Below are 24,514 nucleotides of genomic sequence, written 5' to 3'. Positions count from 1 at the left end.
TCTGTTAGCGCTGCTAGCTATCAGACTTCTTAGCTGTTAGCTTCATCCACTGTTAACCCTGTTAGCTGTTAGCTTCATCCACTGTTAACCCTGTTAGCTGTTAGCTCCATTAATAACTCTATTAGCTCTTAGCTTCATTAGCTGTTAGCTCTTGGAAAACATCCAAAATACTAAAACAAAGCCGGATAGTTGGCAAATATTCACAGGAATCATGGGGAAAGTGCTACAACATTCAAAATATGGATGATGTGTTGAGAAGTAAAAGACCTAAAGGGCAAACTTGTTATTTTGTTACCTGTTCGCTGACGTTTAGGTGCTGCTGTTGTTGCACCAGCGGGGCGTCTGGTTTGAGACCAGCGTCATTTGGCAGGACAGCGCCGCCTCCTCAGGGTTCATGGCGGCCGCCATCCCGGACACAGATCCGCCCACCGGTAGACTCTGGTAGAAACAGGAGGGTTTGGAGGGAATCTGGCTGTCGACGGGGTTCAGTCTCTGGCAGGAGGGCGTCTGATTGAGGTGGACGCCATTTACAGGCAGGGAGGGGGGCACGTTTCTAAACATACAGCTGCTGGAAGGTGCCAGAGGCGGCAGCTCCACGTCCTCCTGGACAGGAAACGACACGTGTGAAGTCTCTGGAGTCCTGAACATCGGCCTGCCGTTAACGGCGTTCTGGCCCGCGACGACTCCGGGGAGAGGATTCCTCTGAAATCCTGACATTTGGTTGAGGCAGGCGCCCATTTGTTGGTGTCCACTTGAGATCAGCGGCCGCTCCAGCGGCCACGTCTGCTGCTGAATGTCACTGTTTTGTGTCTGGAGGGCGAAGCGGCCCTGCAGGCAGCTCGACGAGGGAGGATCCGCAGTGAAACCTGGTTGGTTTGAAATATTTTGGGCGTATGTTTCTACAAAGTTGTTACTGGGGACAGAGGAGCCCCACTGGTTCTCCTGGAAGTTGAACACAGGTTTCAGCTGTCTGTCTGCGCTTTGGTCCTGGAGGCCGATTGGTAGGTTGGGCGCCCTCATTTGGCGGTGGTTCAGCATTGGTTGAGGCATTTGGCTGGAGTTAATCTGACTGGTTGGGGGTTGCCTGAGCGAGAACGCTCCGAGGTCGTTGTTCTTGACTTGTAAGGTTGTCCGCTGTGTTTGAGCGCAAGAGCCCGCCAAGGACGGGTTGAAGGTATCCGGAGCACCAGTGGAGAGCGTTTGCTGGGAGGCAATCTGCTGAAGGGTTGGGCCGTTTAAACCGGAAGAGCCCAACTGAGGAAGATCCATGTGGGTCAGTTTCATCATCCCCAGGACTGGATTCGGTTGTTCGGGAATCATTTGCCCTCCGTTTGGTATCGGCTGGTTCTGGGGCTCCAAAGGCCAGCCGAAGTTCTGCTCCACACCCTGGTTCTGGGGGTCCAAAGTGGAGAGGCAGGATGGTATGTCATCCAGATGATCCGGCAGCTTGAACCCGCCCTCCCTCTGGAGCTGCTCCTCCACGTACGACAGGATGTCGTTGTTGAGAATGTCGTTCAGGTCGTCGCTCATCTCACAGCTGCTGGTGCTCATCTTCAGCAGCATGCTCTCCCAGCTCTTCAGCTCGTCGGGCTCCACGTTCAGGACCTCGGTGAGGTCGTTGTCCCCGAGGATCTGCTGCAGGCTGTCCATCATGTCCTGGACCGTGGCCTCGGACTTCACCAGGCTCACTACGACAGGTTTGGGCGTAGAATCCAACCAGACATCTCCAGGGACGTTGACGGTGGCGTGGGTGTCCTGGAAGGCGACGTCGTTGAGGGAGTTGAGCGTGTTGCCGTTGTTGTCTTCACAGTAGTAGACAGACTGGTCCTGCCTCAGCATGCAGCCCAGCATGGAGTTCGGGCTGACGGAGTAGGTGTCCAGCTTCCTCTGCTTCGGGGCGGAGCACGGGTCGGGGACGTCCACGGTCGGAAGAACATCGTACAGCACCGCCTCGCCGGTGGTAAAGTTGAACGGCAGCTGTAGCCGCCGGAGACGCAGCTGCTCCTCTCCTTCTTCATTACTGTGAGAAAAAAACAAGCCAATTAATCAATGAATCATCAACAACTGTTTTATTAATCATTTAGCCCCGTTACCTCTTAGCTCCATTAACTATTAGCTCCAATAGCTGTTAACTCCATTAGCTATTAGCTCTTTTAGCTATTAGCTCCATTAACTATTAGCTCCATTAGCTATTAGCTCCATTAACTATTAGCTCCATTAACTATTAGCTCCATTAACTATTAGCTCCATTAGCTATTAGCTCCATTAACTATTAGCTCCATTAGCTATTAGCTCCATTAACTATTAGCTCCATTAGCTATTAGCTCCATTAACTATTAGCTCCATTAACCGTTAGCTCCATTAACTGTTAGCTCCATTAACTATTAGCTCCAATAGCTGTTAACTCCATTAGCTGTTAATTCTGTTAGCCGTTAGCTTGTTTCTTTTTAAGTCTTTATGGAAAATATTCTCTAGTTCCAGCTTCTCTAATTGCTGATTTCATCTATTCTATCTTGGCTTATTATCTATTTTATTTATGGACCAAACTTAACAAATGATTAATTAACAGAACTACATCATAGATTGTCACACAACATTTATTATTTTTTTATGAACAGACCTTTTATTTATTCATAGATGCCAAAAAGGTGCTTTACATAAAAGAGAAATAAAGCTAATAATCATGATTTTTAGGATAAAATGTAGTAAAATCAGATAAAATATTGATAAAATATGATACTAAGACACCTTTTACTGTAATATTCTTAAATAAATTGACAGTTCATTGTAAATGAATCAGATGACCGAAGCCAAAGGGTAAAAACGACCCTCTGAGTTCATTGATTGTTAACTTACGTCAAAGCTCTCTGCCGCGCCACGATGAAGTCCGGTTTCCCGCCTTTAAACACCAGCCTGGCGTTGGCCTGGACCCAAACCCAGTTCCCAGTTTTGGCCAGCAGCCGGAAGACGGTGAAGCCGCTTTCGCCCGTTTTCATCACTGGATGCGACACAGAAGAGACAAATTAATCAGTGTGTCAATTTCTGACCAAACAAAGTCACTTTAAGACATTAATAATCATTTTTCACGGTTTGACTGGTGCAACATAGAAAATCAGCGCCACCTACTGGGGTTAACTCGAACTGCAAACAGTCGTGGAAGGAACTGTGCATTAATTCATATTCTATTTTGTGCTTTGAATTATTAAACTAATGTGAAAATGTATCTGTAGTTTCATGCGATGGCATATCAAACAGCTGCACATTTACGAGACTGAAGTCATAAATTTACGAGAAAAGACTCAAAAATCTGTGAGAAAACAATCTTGGATTTTGTCTGAGATTATAAAGTCATACATCTATAAATCACAAATTTACCACAAAAAAATCTGAAATTCTAAAAAATCAAAATGAATTTACAAAAAAAACCTCACAAATTAAAGAAATCTTGTTCTCTGAAAATTCTCTGAGATTAAAGTCCCAAAATTAGGAGAAAAAAACGTAGATTTGCTCAGATTAAAGTCGAAATTACTGGCAAAAAGCACAAATTTATCATAATTATTAGCTTCATTTAGTTTTTTCCAAGCAGTTTTGTGTCTTTAATCTAAGATAATTTCTGTGTTTGTTTCTTGTATATTTGTTACTTTATAATCCCAGAGAATAACAGAATACTTTATCACTTTTTCCCCGAATATTAGCCCCTCATGCTGCGTTTGACGATTAGAAGTGGTGACTTGTGGTCATTCAGGACTGGTGACTTACTCCGGATGTGGTTGTCGGCGCAGTACATCATGTCCGCGGCGTGGATGAAGTGGTAGCCTGAACCCTTCATGCAGAGCTCCACTTCGCTGTAACCCAGAACCACCTTCCCTCTGCGGAGGAGGAGAAACAACAAGACGGAGATGTAACGTTGAATTACATTCAAACAAAAGCAGATTAAATGTCTTCTTTAATTAGAAGACGATATAAAAGGTGAGGAAACAAACGTCTACCTGGTGTCGATGCCCATGGGAGTGAAGTCCAGCTTGTGTTTGGACTGGAAGATGAGCGTCTTGGTGCGAATCTCCAGGATGGACGGCGGCTGCATCGGCGTGGCGATGGAGAACAGAGCGAGCTGAGGCGGAACCAACGTCCCGTCCTCGGACACCCGGTTCTGACCGTGGATGAACTTCAGGCGGCCGCGGAAGTTCAGCGCCTGGAGACGAACGCAGTTTTATCATCAATGGTATTTCTTTAAACCTACGTCTTACTTTTAGGCTCATATTTTGGTGTCTAAATGATTGACAGGCTCAAAAAGTGTTGGAATTGGTCCAGTAGATCACCTTTGTGTGTGACAGCATCATGGAAAGGATCCCTACAGAGAGAGACCTGGAAGATCCTTCTGGTTTAACCACAAACAGCCGTTATATCGCTCTCTGCACACACACCAGACTACATTCACTAAAACACTAATCTAACCTTGCAAAGCATAAGAGTTGCAGGTCTAGTTACTGAGACTTTGTTGTTTTAACATGTTATTTTGGGTCAAAACTAACTCTTTAAAACACCAAAGTCACACAATAACACAAACAAACTAACCGATCAAATCAGCAGCAGACCAGCAGCTCCTGTGTCCTGTTCTCTAAAACCCCTGTTTTAGTGAATGTAGTCTGGTGTGTGTGCTGTTTGTGGTTAAACCAAAAGGATCTTCCAGGTCTCTCTCTGTAGGGATCCTTTCCATGATGCTGTCACACAAATATTTCTTGTAACAAACCAAAACGATGCTAAAAATTTTGTTAATTTTGTCATATTGATATAAAATTGGTACTAAATGGCTTTGAACAGTCTCCATGCTCTAATAGATAGAGATTGACTTTTTTTTATTTTTGCATTTCTGAACACATCCCGAATAACGAATCAGTACTTCATCCCTTCAAACGCAGACAACCTTTACGTGTCTGGTGTGTTTTTTTTTTATTACCAGGAAGCCGGACGAGTTGTCGAGCAGGCAGCGGAAACGACAGCAGAAGTTTCTCTCCAGGAAGGACGAGTTTTCTGGAGGGATGGCGTGCGGGTCGTAGATCAACACGTTGCCGCTGATCTCGGCAGAGCTCTGGTCCTCCACTGTAAAGACAAAATAGTTTCAAATTAAAAGCCCTGTAGCGTTTCAGATGACAAAATGCGGTCCTAAAAAGGCTTTTATTTTGAAATATCAAATATGGCCACACATAAAGTAAAACTGACCCACATGTGACTTATTTACAGTTTATTTGGACAGTTTTTCTTGCTACTTCATGTTTTCCATTTGAGTTTTTGTCTGCAGGTGTACCTGTACTGCTCAGGTGTAAAACACACACATATATATGTATATTACTTACTGGGACTCTCTACGCCGCCATCCTGCTGGCCGTGATTCGGGTTGAGAGCGAAGTGAAGCTGCCGCCTGAACAGCGCCCGGTCGTCCGTGTGGATCAACTCAAACACGCTCTGATGGACGACGTCCGACTGAAAACAGACAAAATCATCACTTCTCTGAGCTGAGCGAGTGAAACCTACTGCAAACAACAGAAATTATCCATCTCGGCTCATTTTCCAGGCTTTTGATGCAAAGTTAACAGATTATTTCAGGGTTAAATCATCATAATTAGTGTTTTGTCTTTATTTTATTGGTGTTTGACAATAAATCTATAAAAAATAATAGAACCCTGGAGTCTGGAGTAAAGTAGTGACAGTGTTAAAACTCTCAGAGCAGAGGTTTGGTTGTGTTGTGTGTTATAAATAAACAACCAGTCCACAGCTTTGCTTTGTGTGTGGGCTCAGCCGTCGTTTGAGCGCTTTTTTGTTGCCGAGCTGCGTTCAACACCGATGATGCAAGCGTAAACACACACACACACACACACACGCTCTGGGCCCCGACAGGTCGTGCTGTGGATGAGCGGCGGTGACTCCAGGCTGGAAAACACAGAGGTGGCGTTGTGCTACAGGGCCGAGGTGCTGAGTGAGCCACGCCTCTCAGGCTTCTTTCTCTTACTCAACCGTCGACAAACAAACCCGACACAAAACCCTCCTTTGTCAGCGGCGCTGAAAAATGGATTCAGGCTGCTCACCGGGCTTTGTCGGGCTCAGAGTAACCCTGGAGTCAGGATTTAGGGGCACGAGAGGCCGGTTGGAGAGTTCGCTCTTCACATTCAGCTCCTTACAGCCAAACAATTCTCTCTGACAACAAGAAACACGCACGTGTAGTGAAACAAAAGAAAAGTCTGCTGAAGACGCCACGCTGCTGAACTGAGAACGAAAAAGATCGGAGCAGTCTGCCTACATATCCCACAATGCAAAGCACCTACCACTGTAATAGTAAGAAGTAGTAGTAGTAACAAGGGTGGTAGCAGTAGTAAAAGTAGTAGTAAAAGTAGTAGTCATAGTAGTAGTAGTAGTTATAGTAGTAGTAAAAGTAGTAGTAAAAGTAGTAGTCATAGTAGTAGTAGTAGTTGTAGCAGTAGTAAAAGTAGTAGTAAAAGTAGTAGTCATAGTAGTAGTAGTAGTTATAGTAGTAGTAAAAGTAGTAGTAGTAGTAGTACTAGTAATCATGATTGTAATTAGAGTTGTAGCAGTAGTAGTATTATTTTAATAACTAAAATTATTGTTATGCAATAGTTCCATACATTAATATTACATTAAAATTACATTAATAATACACATATACAGTATTACAGTATATATGTAGTCATGATTGTACTAGTATACAGTATATACTGCAGTATTATACAGTAGTCACGATTGTACTAGTATACAGTATATACTGCAGTATTATACAGTAGTCATGATTGTACTAGTATACAGTATATACTGCAGTATTATACAGTAGTCACGATTGTACTAGTATACAGTATATACTGCAGTATTATACAGTAGTCATGATTGTACTAGTATACAGTATATACTGCAGTATTATACAGTAGTCATGATTGTACTAGTATACAGTATATACTGCAGTATTATACAGTAGTCATGAATGTACTAGTATACAGTATATACTCCGACCAGCGGGGGGCGATAATAACACCTGAATGAAAACACTGCAAAGTAAATCCGTGTCATACTGCAGGCTACTGTGAACTTGTCCTGAGTGCGTCGTGGGAAGTTTGTTTCTTCTTCTACGCTCTTATTTAGAGCTGATCTATAAATACAGTTTGTAATGTAAACAAATAGTCAAAGCAGCTGGTGAATTTTGGCCTTTAGGAGCCACTGTAGCCACCAAAACAACAGGTTTCCTGCCCTGATTAGCATCCTGACTTCAGACTGTCATGGAAAAGCTGTTCTGTGTATATAACTAAGTGTGTGTGTGTGTGTGTGTGTGTGTGTGTGTGTGTGTGTGTGTGTGAGCGCTCTCCCCAGGCAACGTTTTTTTTCCTCATTTATTTTTATTTTTTTTAAATTTTTCCTCCCCCTCCTGACTGCAGACATCTTTAACCTCAGTTCAAACGGATGTGTTTACAAGTCAAGAGTTCACAGCCAACAAAGCAGTTCAGTTCTCTCACACACACACACACACACACACACACACACACATGTGTCTCACCCTCCGACTTGTGTGTCCATCATTTTTAGCACGTCGTCCAGCTGAATTACTCTGAGACGTGTAAAATCATGAGTTACTAGATAAAAGTATAGTTATAGTAGTATTTAGAGTAGTTAGTAGTATTTAGAGTAGTTAGTAGTATTTAGAGCAGTTAGTAGTATTTAGAGTAGTTAGTAGTACTTAGAGCAGTTAGTAGTAGTTGTACTGCTTTCAGTCAGGCAGGAAAACTTCCTCTTAAAAGTGGACTAGTAGTTATTTTGTCTTGTTTTACCTACTTGTATTAATTGTGTGTCGTGTAAAGCACTTTGAAATGTAGATATATAGATATATTTCAATATATTCTAATTCTATCAGACTCTTTATATTAGTTTAGCACAAAGCTGCAGCTTAAAAAATGAATCATTTACTGAAAAAAGTGAGTTATTGTCACACATCCACACAAAATAATGCAAACTCAAGGTTTTAATCTAGTTTTTCACAGGCTGGGACGACTTTTCTTGATATTTTCAAGTAATTTACACACAATTTTATTGCTTTTAATGTTGGTTTTTGTTGGTTTATTCTCGTTTCTTTCACAGGTTTTATTGAGACGTCTGCTTGTGTGCAGAAATAGATGATTTTCTTATCATCATTTATTTGCTTTAAAAGTCTCAGCTCTTCATGTTACAGGTATTACTAGCTGACACTGACATTTTCTGTATTTGTTTTATTCTTTCATGATGTTTTTGGCGTGAAGTGACAGTTTATTTACCTGGTGGAAGCCGAGGAAGTCCTGGATGGTGGGGGACGCGAAGAAGACGTAGCCTTCGGCCGTCACCACCAACACGAAGCCGTTCAGCGCCTGAAGACCAAAGAACAAAACTTTAACTCTGAGATCTGTGCTGCTTTTTTTAATCCACGCTGGTTTTTGAAGGCGCTACCTGAAGCAGTAGGTCTCCCTCGGAGAAGCTGACTCCGTCGATGGAGGTCATCTGCATCGATGAGGAGGAGGAGGAGGAGGTGGCGGTGGCAGAGGAGGAGGACGAGGAGGAGGAGGAGGAGGAGGAGGGGGGGGTGGAGGTTGCGGCGGCGCTCGGGACGTTTCCCCCGAACATGAGGCTCCGCTCGCTGGTCCAGCTGGAGCCGTTCTGGCCTTTCTTCATGGTGGCTGGAGGAGAAGAAGACAGACGTCCGGTCAGTTTTGTAACGCACAGAAGAAGAAATCAAACGTCCACAGACATCTGACAGGTTAACGAAGACGCTTTGAGGAAACAAATCAGAGCCAAGAGGTAAAACTTCCTGGAAATAGATGAAAAATTTAAGAAGATTTTTGCACAAATTGATATTTTTAACAACTGTTTATGTTCTCATTCTTCTTATTATTATTCTTTTTCTCCACTAAAAGTGGACCCACAAACATCAAAATGGTCCTCTGCTCTAAAAATATCACATTTTGCGGTTTTGTTCCACATTTTTCTCCTAAAAATTAAAATATTTCCAACATCTCACCAGAAACCGCTGGTTCAGACACTTTACTGATTGAAGAAATGTCCATAAATCAATGTGTTTCGATTATACAAGAATAAAGTTTTATTTAATGGCAACAAATGAGCTTCATCAGATGTTTCTAACAGCAGATTTACATTTAAAAAATGACATAACAAGTGGACGTAGCTTAATGACGTTGTTTTGAAGCCTCAAGTTTGGCTTTACGGGCGTCGCCATCTTGGTTTTGTGGCTTCCTGGTCTATTTCCTCTAAATGGACCATAATTGACTAAATGAACGTCCTGCTGTGCTGAAGAAGACTGTAAACTAGAGCCTGAGAGCAGAAACTCATCAGGAAAATGTTCACTGAGCTGATAAATCAGTTAAAGTCAGTCAAAGTAAAGGAAATAAAGAGTTTTTTCTTCTTGTCTTTAAAATGAAAAACAAGCAGCTCGGACCAAAAAGAAGAAGAAGAAGAAGAAGAAACCACAGGACAAGAACTGAAACTCATCTGTGAAGTGACTTTTACTTTTCTCCACCCAGAGAACAAAGTTGTCATCATCTGGGTGAAGGTCACGACCCTCCCAACAGCTGATCGTGTTCTCAGAAAACAGGGAGGCGGGAAAAGAGGAACATCTCAGACTACCGGGGCGGAGCTGCCTGATGTTTCCTGTCGTCTTACAACACCTCCACTCAACTCTTCCTCCATCAGCCAGCTCTCATCAAAGAGAGAAAAACAACCTTAAAATATCCCCTCGGAGAGGAAGCAGGTGCATTCTGGGAGGAAACCGGTTTAGAAAATGATGATTCAGTCTGATTCACGGAGCTAAATTATCTTTATTTTTATCATTTCCAGTCTTTTACATACCTGAACTATGCTTGATTCTACTTTTTGGTAAATTAAGACGTATCTTAGATCCTTTTCAAAGCCTCATATGTTGTATTCTATAAATTTAGTCAATAAATAAACTCAGGTGATTAGAACTGACATCGAGTAGTAGTTGTTTGCACTTTTTTAGTCGATTTTTCCAGCAAAAATTACAAACTTTTGATGTTTCAAGCTTCTCAAATGTGCTTTTTCTTGATTTTCTTAATAATAAATGTAATAGTTTGGGGTTTTGGTTGATTTATTGGACAAACAGAGACATCTGACGAGGTCACAAAGGATTTGGGGATATTTCTTTGGACAGTTTCCTCAGGTTTTATAGACCTACTAATCAATTAAATACAGCCCTATTTGAGTTTTTGCACATACAGCAGCATTTCCTGTGTTATAAAATTTAAGAGTCCAGCTTTTTAACATCTGGAATAAACCAGAAAAGCATTAAATAGACTATAGTCTTTGAACAGCCGGCTTTTATGAGCCCTGTATTCTCTTTTTTTACTGTTAAATCATAACAGATATTCATAAAGAGACGCCTGAGTAACAGGAAATAACATTAAATCACATTATTAAAGAGGAGCAGGACAAATGTTTGGTTTCTCCTATCAATATTACAAATAATGATTTTACTGCAGATGATTGGAGTTTGGAATGATTTAGTGTAAAAAAAGTACCTCTAGTTATAGCTTTTAGTCTCAAAATCATAATTCTTGCAACAATTTTTAAGCAAAAATGGCAAAAAACCTCCAGTTTTAGCTTCTGACATGTGATTTTTGGATAGTTTTTCTTCACGTCTCAGCTAATAAACTTAAAATATTTGAGTTTTTGGACAAATAAAAGACATCTGAGGACGACAGGATGGACAATGATCGTGATTAAAAGAAATAATCAGCAGATCAATCAAATAATCAGCTGGGTTTGAAATTCAATGCTTAGCTTCAAACATGGACACACATACACACACACACACACACACACACACACACACACACACACACACACAGCCCTGCCCTTGTTAAAAAACTCAGGCCAAACGAGGATAGCAGGCAGAGCCACAAATTACCCGTTGGCCTCGCCGTTTCCCCCCGTGGACCGAGCACAGCGGGGAGGCGGCCATTTTGGACAACGAGGCTCATGTGAAGTGGTCGACGGAGGCCTCGGAGCCTCGAATCGATCCAGATTGAGCCGGTTTTTCTAATAGCGGCCGTGTGTGCAGAAGAGTTTTGTTCCTAAATGAGACGGAAACATGCGGCGTCTTCTCCAACAAAGCGATCATAAAAGACATTTCATGTGTAATTTAGAGATACCGGATAATAACCCTCTGATTATACGCTGGAACTCCCCAGAAAGTCATAAGGAGCATTTTTAGACGAGATCCTGCGTCTTTATTGTGATTAAATGTGACAGGCTCGACTTTAATCTAAAATGGGCTCTTTTAAAAATGTCTACTGAATGTTTGGAAGCACAAAATTGTAAAATCTGTTCAAGGGGAATTCATAATTTAGGTCTAAATGGGATTTTTACTCTTTGTACCTTATAAAATGGACGTGCCACTTTCTGAAATCATCCCTCTGACATAACTTTATTTGTAAAATCATGTAGAAACAAGCTTAAAACAGTGTCTGTAGACCATACACTTTGTCACTTTACATGTAATTAAACTGCATTTTGGCTTCATTTGTGCACATAAATGGTGAAACAGCACTTTTACTCTTGTATAACAGCTTTTTCAGTGATTATCACTAAAGATTTCTGATATTTTTTTGTATTTTGGGTTCCTTGCAGCTCCGTTAAATCAATAAAATGGGACTAGTAGCTGAGCTTGTGCTGTAAAGACAAAAAATAAGGCAAAAAAGAAGAGGAAACAACTGAGGGCTGGTAAAGACGTTCCCACAGTGAATGTGGTCATTTGTGACGATTTTTAAAATCTCTGCTGACATGAAAAAGTGGGAAACGTTTGAGGAAACAGTGAGAGGTGAGACTTTGACCTCTTGAATTCATAGTCTGACGTTTTGGGAGTGAAACCTCTTATTTTGAAACCAGCAGAGAGTCTTTTATAATCTCATGTGATCGCTGAGGTATTCGTTGCTTCTCAAGACAAACATGTTCCAGTTTTTCTGCTTATGGACGCAGCAAAACGAGATTTTCTGCCAAGTTCAGGTCATGACTTCATTTGATTTTAATCAAAGTTGCACCAAAAAGTGGCCGTTCTTTGACTCCCTGTTTTTAATGAGTGCTTTAAAATAATCCAGAACACTTGTTTGATCCACTGACAGGCTCAGAGTGTTATTCTAAGTGTGTGACAGCATCATGGAAAGGATCCCTACAGAGAGAGACCTGGAAGATCCTTTTGGTTTAACCACAAACAGCCGTTATATCGCTCTCTGCACACACACCAGACTCCATTCAGAAAAACACTGATTTTAGCTCACAGGACACAGGAGCTGCTGCTCTGCTGCTGCCTCCATCATTCAATTTGATTGTGTTATTGTGCGACTTTGCTGATTTAAATGAGTGGATCAGATCCGAACAACGTGTTAAAACACCAAAGTCACACAAAGTAAACTAGAAATTAAACTAGTGTTCTACGAGATAGAATCAGTGTTTAGGAGTGGCTGATTCTGGTGAAAGAAAAAGGATCCTACAGGTACATGTTTGAAGGGATCCTTTCAGTAATGTTGTCCAAAAAGGGCCCAGGTGTAAAAATACTGCACTTGGTGGTTCAGATTTAAAGGAATAGTTCATCTTGTCAATAGTTAGACAGGATACCACACTCAGCTGGTTAGCTTAGCTTAGCATAAAGACTGGAAACAGAGGGAAACAGCTAGCCTGACTCTGCCTGAGGGTATCCTGTTTGTCATTTCTTTTTATTTTTTTTCCCTAAACTTCTGGTTTTTCTGGTTGAAGTCATCTGAAAACTGTGTAGAGACACGAACAGGGGAAAGTGCACGGTTTCAGTTAGAGCCATAAAAGCAACAGATAATTTGAGATTTGCCATAACGGCCCGGTACAAAGACGAGAACATGCCAGGGGACAACCAAACCACATGGGCTGGTTAAGGCAAATCTGGGCTCATGCTCCTTAAATCTCCTCCCAGCGTATCTTCGAGTTTCCAGGTTGTATTACGACACATTTAAGAAGCAGAGAGGTTCATATCAAAGGACAAATTCGCCAAATGTGGCAGGAAATGACTATACTGTGAGTATTTAGCCAACATTAGCGACCAAGCACACCACAAGTTTGATCAGAGCCATAAAAATATGAAGAGAACACTTAATTTGGGTTATAAAACAGCTGGTACAGATATCAAAATACACCAAAGAGCCGCTGAGAAAGTTTGGATTGAGACCGGAGAAGGAGTTTGTGTGGTGTGAGCCATAAATCAGCTCGTTGAACAGAAAAAAAGTGAAGTTTTTATTTTTATTTTATGACACTTGAGATGCCCTCTTGCTCTGATTTAAGCCACAGACTTTTTAACACTGCCTGTTTTGTTTAGTTTGATTAATGGTGCAGCAAACCGCTCGCGTTCCCCAAGCAGCACTTCACTTGTTTCACACATATTTTAAGGGTTTGGCCACCCTGAGAGCTCAGGCTGGGGAAAAAAAACAACTATTGATGCAACACCAGCGAGTAAATAAACATGAAAGCTGAAAAAAAAGATTAAAGTCATATTGTCCTTGTTTAGAATGATTGATTTTGTCTGCAGGATTTTTATTTATGTATTTGTTTATGTATATTCAGTATATTCTGTTTCTGCACAAACAATATATTAGGGAATGTAACGTTTGGTTGGTGAGTGAGAAAAATACAATAAATGTGACTTTTCTCATTTAGATTTAAACAATTTTTAGAGTTTTCTGGAGAATGAAAGTGGAAACGAGCTGAGACTCCTGTTCAATAAGTGACATTAAAGGTGCAAGTCAGTGTAAACCTTCTCATTTTAATTTCCCGTCACGTGTTGTGAAATGTGCCAGACATGCGAGCTTTAACAACAACGCCATGTTTTTTTTTTTTTAGTCCCATGCTCCTTTGCTCTCTCTCTGTTTCGGGGGCCAGATGTTTCACTGCTCTCACGGCGTTCATGGCGTTTTTACGTGATTTATGGCAAAACACAAGAGCGCCAATCGATTTCATGCACGCTCGCATTTCCTGGTATTTTAAATATTCCCAGTAAAACACAGATTTTGGATCTTGGATCTTGATGATGTCGGCCATTTTCATCCATAAGCCCAAAAGTCAAAGATTTTAACTTCACTGACATTTATGACAAAGAAAAGCTGAAGATTATCACATTGTAGAAGCTAAAACCAGCAAAAGTTTGACATTTTGCTCTTAAAATCATTGGAGCTGTGAACTTTTTTGATCTACTAATCGATAAATCACCAACTTTCTGCTTCAGAACTGTACTTTTCGAAAGTATAATGTTAGAAACTAAGTCTGAGTTGTGACTTTTCAAGCATCTTATGACTGTGCTACATTACATACAGTCCAATCAATCAGGCTCCCTCTGTAAACTGTGATTTATTATACTAACGCAGTTTCAAGCACTTCTCAAACCCTGAAAACAACACACACAAGCATTTTCTAGGATTTCTGACCCCTTATGGTCATCGCTTCGGGAGGCTGGAGCTCTAAACAAAGTGACATTTGCGTTAATAAGATGAAATCCAAACAGAAACTGGACAGGATGGGACTTGTGCTCTTTGTGGACTAAATGAAACACTTTTAAACATTTTTTTAGAGACTGAATGATGATTAAAAGTACAAAAATGGAGCGGTTGTCCGTAAACATAACACAAACAATATGTGGTGTGTGTGTGGGTTGTTAAGAAATATTGAGTAAGGATGTTCCTCAAAACTAGACACAAGAATTTTTTAAGAGTGCACGTCTTTGTCTTCGGTTTCACTGTTGCCTTAGTGTGGTTTTGGAGTAAGTGTGTGTGTGTGTGTGTGTGTGTGTGTGTGTGTGTGTGTGTGTGTGTGTGGGTCTGCCTGGGCATGCTCAGAGCGAGGGCCTCTAACACACTCATATACATTCACTCACAGCCCGAGGCGATCTGGTTTAGTGGTTCAGCGTCAACAATGAGCTATTTTCGTACCGAGGAGGCAGGAGATAGATTACGATAGGAGAGGAGAAAAGACAGAAAGCACGGGAGGTATGGAGAGATAAAGTGTGAGAGTGCTGAACAAAGAAAGAAACGAGAGCGAGCACGAGGAATAAAAGGAATGAACACAAAAGTTTACGCAAATTAATCCAAAAAAAAAAAAAAAAAAAAGTAGAACCTGAGAGGACCCACGTAGGTGCCCTGAGGGCCTCCAAGCTCTGTTTCTGACGCAGTAAAAACCCACTTCATTCACCCCCCGACGCTGAAGTTTTAACAAGGAACAGCTGACTCATAAAAAAAAAAGGAGAAACCCCCAAAAACCATCTCCAGCCCGTCTTCTGCAGAGGAGCCCCGGGGGGCCGAGAGTGCCCCTCCCCGGCTTCATTTGTGTACTGTACGCTGATCAAAAAAAGGTACCAACAAAGCCTCCTCCCATGCTCTTAGGGTCGGACATATATGGAGCTCAGATGGTTTGATAAATAACTTTATGGGGCCGTAAAGAAGCTACTGCGTCCATGTGGGTGATAAATGTTGCTATTAACAACTTTTTCATGAAGAAGACTCAGGTGTCGGTGTACTTTGTGGGAAAATTGGTCTATAAAATGTGAGAAAATAGAGAAAAATCACAGTCAGGTTGTCAAATGTCTTGTTTTATCTGACCAAAACATGAAGATATTCAGTTTATTATCGCAAAAGCTAAAGCAAAGCAACAAATCCTTGTAGTTTAGGAGGTGTAGCTGTAATAATTTAACTTGTTCCAGCAATCATTTCCAGGACAATACAGTACTGTACAGTGCTCCTCTTAGAAACGTAAGGGAATATCAACCGAGCTCAAAACTTCATATACGTTATATTAGGGCTGCTCCTAAGGGTTATTACCAATAAATAAATATATTGATTGGTCTATAAAACGTTAGAAAATAGTGAAAAATGTCAATCACAATATCGTAGAGCGCAAAGCGGCCTCATCAAATGTTTATTTATTGTACGACAAATTGTCGAAAACTCAAAAGTATTAAATTTATTACAAAGCAAAACAAGGAAAAGCAGCAAATGTTCACCTTTGAGGAATTGGATCAGTCAAATGTTTGTATTTTTTTGCTCAAACTAGTCGCTCATTATACTTATATCAATTATCTTAGCAGCTCAACCTGATATATTCTTTTTTTTGATCAAATATTCATTCGTTCCAGCTCCTTAAACGTGACTATTTCCTGCTTTTCTTTATCTTCTAAGACAGTAAACTGAACTTTCATGTTATTGCAGTGACTTGTGATGTGTATTTTGACTACTTTCTTACCTTTAACAGACTTAATAACTCAAAATCACTCAATTATCTGGGGGGGAATATTCCTATAGAGGCTCTCTGCTGACAAAAGAACCTTTGAGGAAGCGCCTGCATTCTGGGTGTGGGCCACAAAAACTCAAGAAGTGCACTCGCTGACCTCGTCATCCAACCCGCGGTACGTGAAATCATTTTCGGCTGATGCAACCCCCCTCCTCCCCCAACCCCTCCACCGCCACCATTTCTTTTTTCTATCATATTTGCGAACACACACCCCCCCGCCTTCCCCTCCTCGTCCCTCCATCTCCCAACACCCGCTCTGAAGCACTTTGCGGTTTCTCTCCGGCTTTGAAACCCAAGAGCTGAATGGAGTCATTGTTCTTCATCCCTTTGGACAGCAGGATGGAGAAGGAGGGAGGAGGAGGAGGAGGGGTGACAGGAGATCAGCATCATCGACACACACACTCTCTCTCTCTCTCTCTCTTTCACTCTCGGTTTAGCTCCCTCTCTCTGATCCTCTCACTGCAGGTTTGGACTTGAACGGCGAGAAAGGAGAAAAAAAAAAAGCCTTGTCTGGTTTGGAAATCGAGAAGAGTTTCAGATTCAAAGTTCCCTCTGAGTGCTTCTCCATTTGGTCTCTGGCTTTAAACTCGTCTCTGTGTGTTTCTAACATGTGTCATCTGTTGTCTAGCGTGTGCAGTTTCCTGTTATGTTACTGCCCCTTTGATCAGGGGCATTTTCTGAGCACAGACCACATGTAATCTGCACCAAATGCCGTCATCACTTGTCCATTAGGGGGTGCTGTGAGAAGCTGTGTGTGTTCTATTGTGAAACTTGTAATGTGCCACAGGGAGGTTCGCTCATGAGCTGATTGTTGCATCTTATTATCAGTCAACACAGTAATGGACGTGACGGTCCAAGTGTTTTATCACTTTCTTCAAAGCCACCAGACTCCATTCACAAAAACAGCATTTTTACCTCACAGAAAACAGGAGTTGCTGGTCTACTGCTGCCTCCACTGGCTAGCTTATTTGTGTTATTGCTTGACTTTGGTGTTTAAAAGAGTTAGTTTGAATCTAAATTAACTCTTTAAGACACCAAAGTTGCAGCAACTACAAGAGCAACTCCTGTCGTCTGTAAGGTAAAATTAATGTATTTGTCAATGGAGTCTGGTGGCTTTGAATATTAAAGACAATAAACAGTAAAGGGTTGATATGAACACTCTAAGATAAGTTCAGTACATGCAGTATGAACATGTGCAGCAGTTACAGAAGGAAAAAGTACTCTGTATAATGCAGGTATAAGTATAGACAGCAGTATAAATATGTATGTATATTGGTAAGTGTGTGTACAGTTGTGTGGCAGGAGTGAGTAACTTGAAATACATTGTAAGTAATGTTTTTCTACTTAAAGGATAACCCCACTATTTTTAAACCTGTGCCATAGAAACAGAAACAGCTGTTATATCGCTCTCCTTAAAGCCACCAGACTCCATTGAAAAAAACAACTATTCTACCTTGCAGAACACGGAAGTTTCCAGTCTACTTGATGTGACTTTGGTGTTTTAACAATGTTACTTCAGATCCAAACTAACCCTTTAAAACACCAAAGTCACACACTAAAACAAACAAACTAAACAATCGAGGCAGCAGTTGACCTGCAACTCCTCTGTCCTGCAAGGTAAAATCCCTGTTTTAGTGAATGTAGTCTGGTGTGTGTGCAGAGAGCGATATAACGGCAGTTTGTGGTTAAACCAAAAGGATCTTCCAGGTCTCTCTCTGTAGGGATCCTTTCCATGATGCTGTCACACACATTATTAACTATTTGCATATTCTAGATGTTGACCTTTAACCCCTTAAAAGACATTCAGTGACAAAGATTTCCTGGTTTTTGGCAGCTTGCTGTTGCTCTCATGTGTGTTACGGTCACAGCTTTGACAGAGCGACACGAAAATGACAATAAATAACCTCCTAAATGCTACGGATCACTTTTAACGGCCGTGTAAATGCAGAAAAATTGGGCCTTTGAGTGTAAATGTTAGAGGTGTTTTACTGTACTTTTGCTGCTGTCTCTTTATAAAACTACATTTGAACTTGAAAACTCTGCACTCTTTTCTCCTGATAAAACTATTAAATTCACGATATATAAAAATCACTTTCACCACCTCCGTCGCCTGTCGCCTGTCGCTCATCTTGACGAGCTGCCAGCTGTCTGTGAAGCTGTGATACCTGGCGTTCGTCTTGTTGTCTTCTTCCTCCTGCTCTCCCCCACGGTTGTCATTACTGCCACTTCCTGCTCTGCGGCGAGAAGTCTCACTTTGATAACCGCAACTATTTCACTGACGGCCGCGCCCCAACGGAGAGCCCCACATAGCGCGGTAAACAAAGTGTACGCGGAAGAACAACTACAGGCGGACGGGAGGGAGTCAGGCCTGAACATACACACAGTTAGCGTAAAGATAACCTGTTTATTTATTATTATTCTAAAGAGGAAAAGTGTCAAACTGCAGGTTTAAGCGTGACAGACTTTCTGTCTTGAGGCAGCGTAGTAAATTCCAGTGCAGTCAGTTAGCTGCAGGCCTGAAGCTGATTGATGATTCCTACTGTCAGTCGTATCCTGGAAACGGGAAAATGTGGACACACACACATTTACTCTCTCTCTCTCTCACACACACACACACACACACACTCCTCCAGCCCTGACCCTGGTCTGCCTCAGACAGCGCCGACCTCTGACCCCCGGCATGCTGCGATAAGGCAGAGTCTGGTGGAGACGTCTCAGCGTTTACATTCCTCTGTCTGTGAGCGGCAGGTCAGCCTCGGGTGCCTCCGCTGATACTGCACACGACCTACCACACCCTCACACACACTCACACACACACACACACACCGGGATCATACCAATCACTCATTAAACGGGGGGCTTCAGGAGTAAATCTCACACATCCATTTTGTGGATTTTGGCTGAAGTTCATCACTCAGTGAAGACAAAAACTGGACAAAGTGCAGATAAACCTCGACTACTTCACGTAGAAGCTTCGTCAAAATGGAGGAAGACAGAGAAAATAGCGAAGTGGCGAAGAGAAGAGCGTCCAAAGTTTGGGATGATTATTGTTTAATTTACCCTTGAATCTGAAATACAAACACGCTACTGGACGAGACTGCAGTTACGCTGAATTTGGGCCCAAAAGCAAAAGTTTAAATGAGGACGAAAACAAAACAAACACTCGCAAGAGTTTGGCAACATGTTTAGAGGAAGAGTTCAGAGCTCAGAGAGCCCCAAAAGAGGAAGGTCACCGTGTTGATCCACACCCAGAGTGGTAAATTAACACAGGAAGGAAGTAAAGAAAGAAAGAGAGAAGAGCGTCTGATGTTCAGGTCAACACAGCTGATGGAAATACGGCTAATTTGCTGTAGTTTCTGCTTACTTTCAAATAACACACACACACACACACACACACACACACACACACACACACACACTCACACACACACACACACACACACACACACACACACACACTTAGCCTCGCGTGCGAACTTTCAATCCCCGACATCCTGAGCTGAGAAAGGAGAGGAAGGAGGCCGGCGGAGGAAAAGACGGAGAGAGAGAGAGGGGGGGGGAAACATTTAGTATGATTATTGTGAGAGTGCACACACACTCACACACATTCACACACACACACTCACACACACTCACACACACTCACACACACTCACACACACACACAGTGACGGCTGCCAAAGAGTCTGATATGCCTTTACTGGCTTTCGAATGGTTTGCATGATTACATGTTCTCCAATTTGGAGCTGCTAGATGTTATTATACAGTAGATACTGATGAAGGGGGGAGGAGGGGGAGGGACAAAAGAGTGGGGGAGAAAATGGAAAGAGAGGTGGGAGGTGAAAGCTGACAGGAGCTCCAGTGAGGAGGACGGATGTGGAAAAAGAAATGGGGTTAAAGGAGGTGAAGAGGGGGAGATTTTTTTGGTAAGGAAGTGCAGGAGAAGGGGGATAGGGTGGAGGGGAGAGATTTAGATAAAGGGGGAGGAAAAAATGGGAGAAAGAGGTTGAGGGGTGGAGGAGGTGTGGGGAGAGAGGAGGAGGAGGTGGAGGGCAAAGAGAGGAGGTGGGAGGAAGAGGGAAAAAGAGGTACGGGGGAGGCGTAAGGCGGAAAGTAGAAGAGGAGGAGGCCAGCAATGGAAAAAGGGGGAGGTAAAGGGGAGAGATTTAGATAAAGGGGGAGGAAGGAGGATGAGGGGTGGAAGAGGTGAGAAGGGGGTGGTGTAAGGTGGAGGGCAAAGAGAGGAGGTGGGAGGAAGAGGACAGAGATAAAAACATAAAGGAGGTTAAAGGGGGAGGCAAGAAACAGGAGGAGGAAGGGAAGATGGGTGAGGAGAGAACAGAGGAGGTGAAGAGGAGGTGGGGGGCATATAGATGAGGAAGGGAGGAAGGAGGTGGAGGAATAGAAGGGAGGTAAAGGGAGGAAGGAGAAGCAGAGGGGCAAAGAAATGGGAGACGGAGGGAGTGGAAGGAGGAGGTGAGGAAAAAGTGAAGGAGGAGGTGGGAGGGTGGGGGGGTGTTACTATAGCAACAGCCAGCAGTTTGAAGCATAATGTAGCTCCAGCGCTCTTATCGCTGTCGTGCCTCGGACCCATTGAGGACAGGAAACCATCTACCGACACACACACACACACACACACACACACACACACACACACACACACACACACACACACACACACACACACACACACACACACACACACACACACACACACACACACACACACACACTCCCTTTTCAACAACGGGGGAATGGGAGTAAAGTTTCTGAGCGAGTGTCCGTCTGCACCAAACCTGGTTCAAAAATCTGTAAATTTAAGACATGAAATCATCACCACTGTGTCAGATTTAATCTTATTAACAACAGATCTGCACTTTCTCCGCTTTCTGTACCACATTAAAACCTCCAAACCTCCACCCAAACTGTTTCTGCCCAGAACTGCAGAGAAGAGCACAATCTGCAAAAAAAACAAGAGAAAAAAACTGCCAGGAATTTGGCAGAAATAATGAGCTTATTCTCAGAATTTGCAGGAGGGCAGATTTCAGCCTCTCGCTTAGCCTCCATTCATTTGTTTCTCTCTGCAGCTAAAAACAGGTTGACAACTTCAAGTGTTACCGGAGGAGGTTTTCATATTTGTTATTATTGCCTGTGGCAGCTGTAATTTTAATCCAGTAAAGCCTCATTAGTGAGCGACCTGAGAAGATTTTCACCAAGACTTTCATCTTGTGTGAATCTTTCAGCAGAATCCTCAAAAAAACGCAAATTCTGAATGGAAGTTTTGTATTGATGTTGTTAAAAGTGAAAGCAGTGAGGTGACTTTATTAGTAAATAACTAGTCAGTAAACTACCTTCTCAGTCAGAGAACCAGTCAGGGAAACAGTCAGTCAGTAAACCAGTCAGGGAAACAGTCAGTCAGTAAACCAGTCAATCAGTGAACCAGTCTGTCAGTAAACCAGTCAGTAAACAAGTCAGACAGTAAATCAGTTAGTAAACTACCTACTCAGTCAGAGAACCAGTCAGTCAGTCAGTCAGTGAACCAGTCAGTCAGACAGTAAACAGCCAGTGAACCAGTCAATCAGTAAACAGTCAGTGAACCAGTCATTCAGTAAACAGTCAGTGAAAGTCAGTTAGTGAACCAGTCATTCAGTCAGTAAACAGTCAGTGAACCAGTCAGTCAGTAAACCAGTCAGTGAAACAGTCAGTTAGTGAACCAGTCAGTAAACCAGTCAGTCAGTCCCTGGTCTCCTGACACGCCCTGGGCCCTGCCTGGCTGGCTGGTTGTCTCCCTGAGCGCTGACTGACAGGCACTCTGAGCACAGACAGGCCGGGCAGGCAGCCAGTGGCGTTGCGTGTAAAGAGTTTATTTAGACAAGAGAGCGGGGGGAGGGGGAGGAGTGGGGGGTCTGGCTGTTCAAAGATGTTTTGTTCTGGCCTGAGGGATCAGTGCTGCTGCAGAGAGGGAAGAGCTCTCACTCCTGTCAGAACTCAGGAACCCAATGAAAGGTGAGAACAGCACAGAACCAGCCGAGCTGACCAGATGGGATCTTTTATAAACTGTGTGTGTGTGTGTGTGTGTGTGTGTGTGTGTGTGTGTGTGTTAGAGTTATGTAAACTATATCTGGCACGCACGCACACACACACACGCATTCATACTTAAACACATTCACACACTTGCTCAACTGCACTCACATTCATGTGCGCACTCAGAACACATTATACATGCAGACGTGATCGTGCACACATGAATACACACATGCATGTTCGTGTGGACGCATCATGCAAACATGCATCTGTGCACACACACACACATACACACACACACACACATATAAAATGCAAGAATATGTACAAAAGCATGTAAACAAGTGAGAGGAATGTAAGTACACACACCCAAAAACATGACTGAAGTTCCTGGCAGAGTGTGTGTGTGTGTGTGTGTGTGTGTGTGTGTGTGTGTGTGTGTGTGTGTGCTTCACATGGAAACACTATCAGTCAGATCAGAGGTGTTGGCTTGATCTAATGTGTTTTCCGTGTGTGTGTGTGTGTGTGTGTGTGTGTGTCTGATCATGTCTGAGTGATAAGTTTCCTGCCAAAGCTTCGCTCGCTCTCTTCCACTCGTTCCTATTGACTCTCGCCCTTCTAAAGCAGAGCAGGGAGTCCAGGCAGCCTTAACCAGCCTGCAAACCAGTCAGTAAACAAGTTAGTAGACTAGTCAGTAAACCAGTTACTCTGTCTGTAAACTAGCCAGAAAACCAGTTAATCAATCAGTAAGCCAGTCTGCAATCTATCAAATCAATTAGGCAGTAAACCAGTCAGTAAACTAGTCACTAAACCAGCTACTCAGTCCGTAAATTAGCATAAATCCAGCCATTAAACCAGTTACTCAGTCAGTAAGCAACTAGTCAAGCTAATCAATAAGGCACTAAACCAGTCAGTGAACCAGTCACTGTGATAGTCTTTGCTATTTTAGTATCTACAGCTGAGGCGATCAGTCAGATCAATCATTTCAGTGAAGTACTGCAGTGTATTGATGACTGATATCTGAACGCAGGCTGCTGGGTGGTTTATTTACATTTCAAACAGCAGCCCCGGTGCCATTTTAAGGAGGTTTTCCCGGCACATCTGAGCGACTGCGTCATTTTTAGAGACGAGTGATTCACAGGAAAACCCGACCTCAGCAGCTTCCTGCCCACCGCTGGGCTGAGGGCGGTGAAACCCAGAGGAGCTTCCGTACAACCGCATCATCAACGCCCCCCCTCACCTTTCACCTGACATTCAGGAATCTTTAAGGTGGACTGAAACTTTTATTAAGATTGCTTTATTTTGTGTCCCAATGTTGATTTTTGTCTAAAAACTTCTGCACCAGACCTCATTGCAAAAATGATCAATTTAAGCTTCACAGCAAATAGGTTAATTTGACTTAAAGCAGTACAAGTGTGCATCCTTTCTCTGGGGTGTGATCCTGCTTTCTTCACCAGATCTCATTGTAAAAACGGGGAATTTTCAAGCTGCATGGTTTTCTGTGACTTAAATGAAAGAGATTAGATGTTTTGTGGCTATTTCAGAGTCAAAAGCATCAAAAAAGTCTCCACATAGATGATTAGATGATTCTTGGTTTTAAAACCAACATGAATTTTGTGGCTAAATGTGGTGAATTCACCTTGAATTCAGTTGTAATTTGATTACTTTTTATGTTAATTTTGGACTGAATTTTGACTGAAGTATGCGTCACCAGATTCACCAGATCTCCTTGAAAAAACCCCAATATTATTTCAATGGTTTAATATGAGTCATGTGGCAGAAACTGAACATGAAAACTGATGCAGCGCCGGAGGAAAAAAGCTATCTTTTTTCTCAATCTATCTATTCTCAATCCAGCCTCACGCTAATGTTTCACAGATACATCTCAGTATATTCAAGAGGAAAAAACAATCCAATAAATCGTCAATTATGTGAACTATGTCTGGTTGAGACTGCAGCCTGCGCCTTTAAAACCCTCAAACGAGTATGTTTCTTTTCATAGGTGATGCCACATGCTGCGGGTGCCACAAGGCGGAAGTGGTGGCACTGTGGTGAAACACACACACACACACGCCACACACACACCACACACACACCACACACACACTATGTAAATCCTAGTGATGGTTCATTA

The 24,514-nt window shown here is 42.5% G+C and overlaps 1 protein-coding gene across 1 annotated transcript in view; it reads right to left on the bottom strand.

Annotated features, from left to right (window-relative positions):
• Positions 1 to 24,514, bottom strand: part of LOC139223545 (aryl hydrocarbon receptor-like) — a 59,862-nt gene that overhangs the window by 657 nt on the left and 34,691 nt on the right. Inside the window, exons 3-10 of the mRNA XM_070855481.1 lie at positions 8,476 to 8,702; positions 8,307 to 8,396; positions 5,355 to 5,481; positions 4,958 to 5,100; positions 3,990 to 4,192; positions 3,760 to 3,869; positions 2,857 to 2,998; positions 296 to 2,020 (exon numbers count right to left, since the gene is read on the bottom strand). Coding sequence (XP_070711582.1) covers positions 310 to 2,020; positions 2,857 to 2,998; positions 3,760 to 3,869; positions 3,990 to 4,192; positions 4,958 to 5,100; positions 5,355 to 5,481; positions 8,307 to 8,396; positions 8,476 to 8,702 — 2,753 coding nt within the window. The 3' untranslated portion in view covers positions 296 to 309. The remainder of the gene's footprint in view (positions 1 to 295; positions 2,021 to 2,856; positions 2,999 to 3,759; positions 3,870 to 3,989; positions 4,193 to 4,957; positions 5,101 to 5,354; positions 5,482 to 8,306; positions 8,397 to 8,475; positions 8,703 to 24,514) is intronic.

Source organism: Pempheris klunzingeri, chromosome 24 (assembly GCF_042242105.1).
Source record: "Pempheris klunzingeri isolate RE-2024b chromosome 24, fPemKlu1.hap1, whole genome shotgun sequence".
Lineage (NCBI taxonomy): Eukaryota > Metazoa > Chordata > Actinopteri > Acropomatiformes > Pempheridae > Pempheris > Pempheris klunzingeri.
This window is presented reverse-complemented; position numbering and strand designations above follow the sequence as displayed.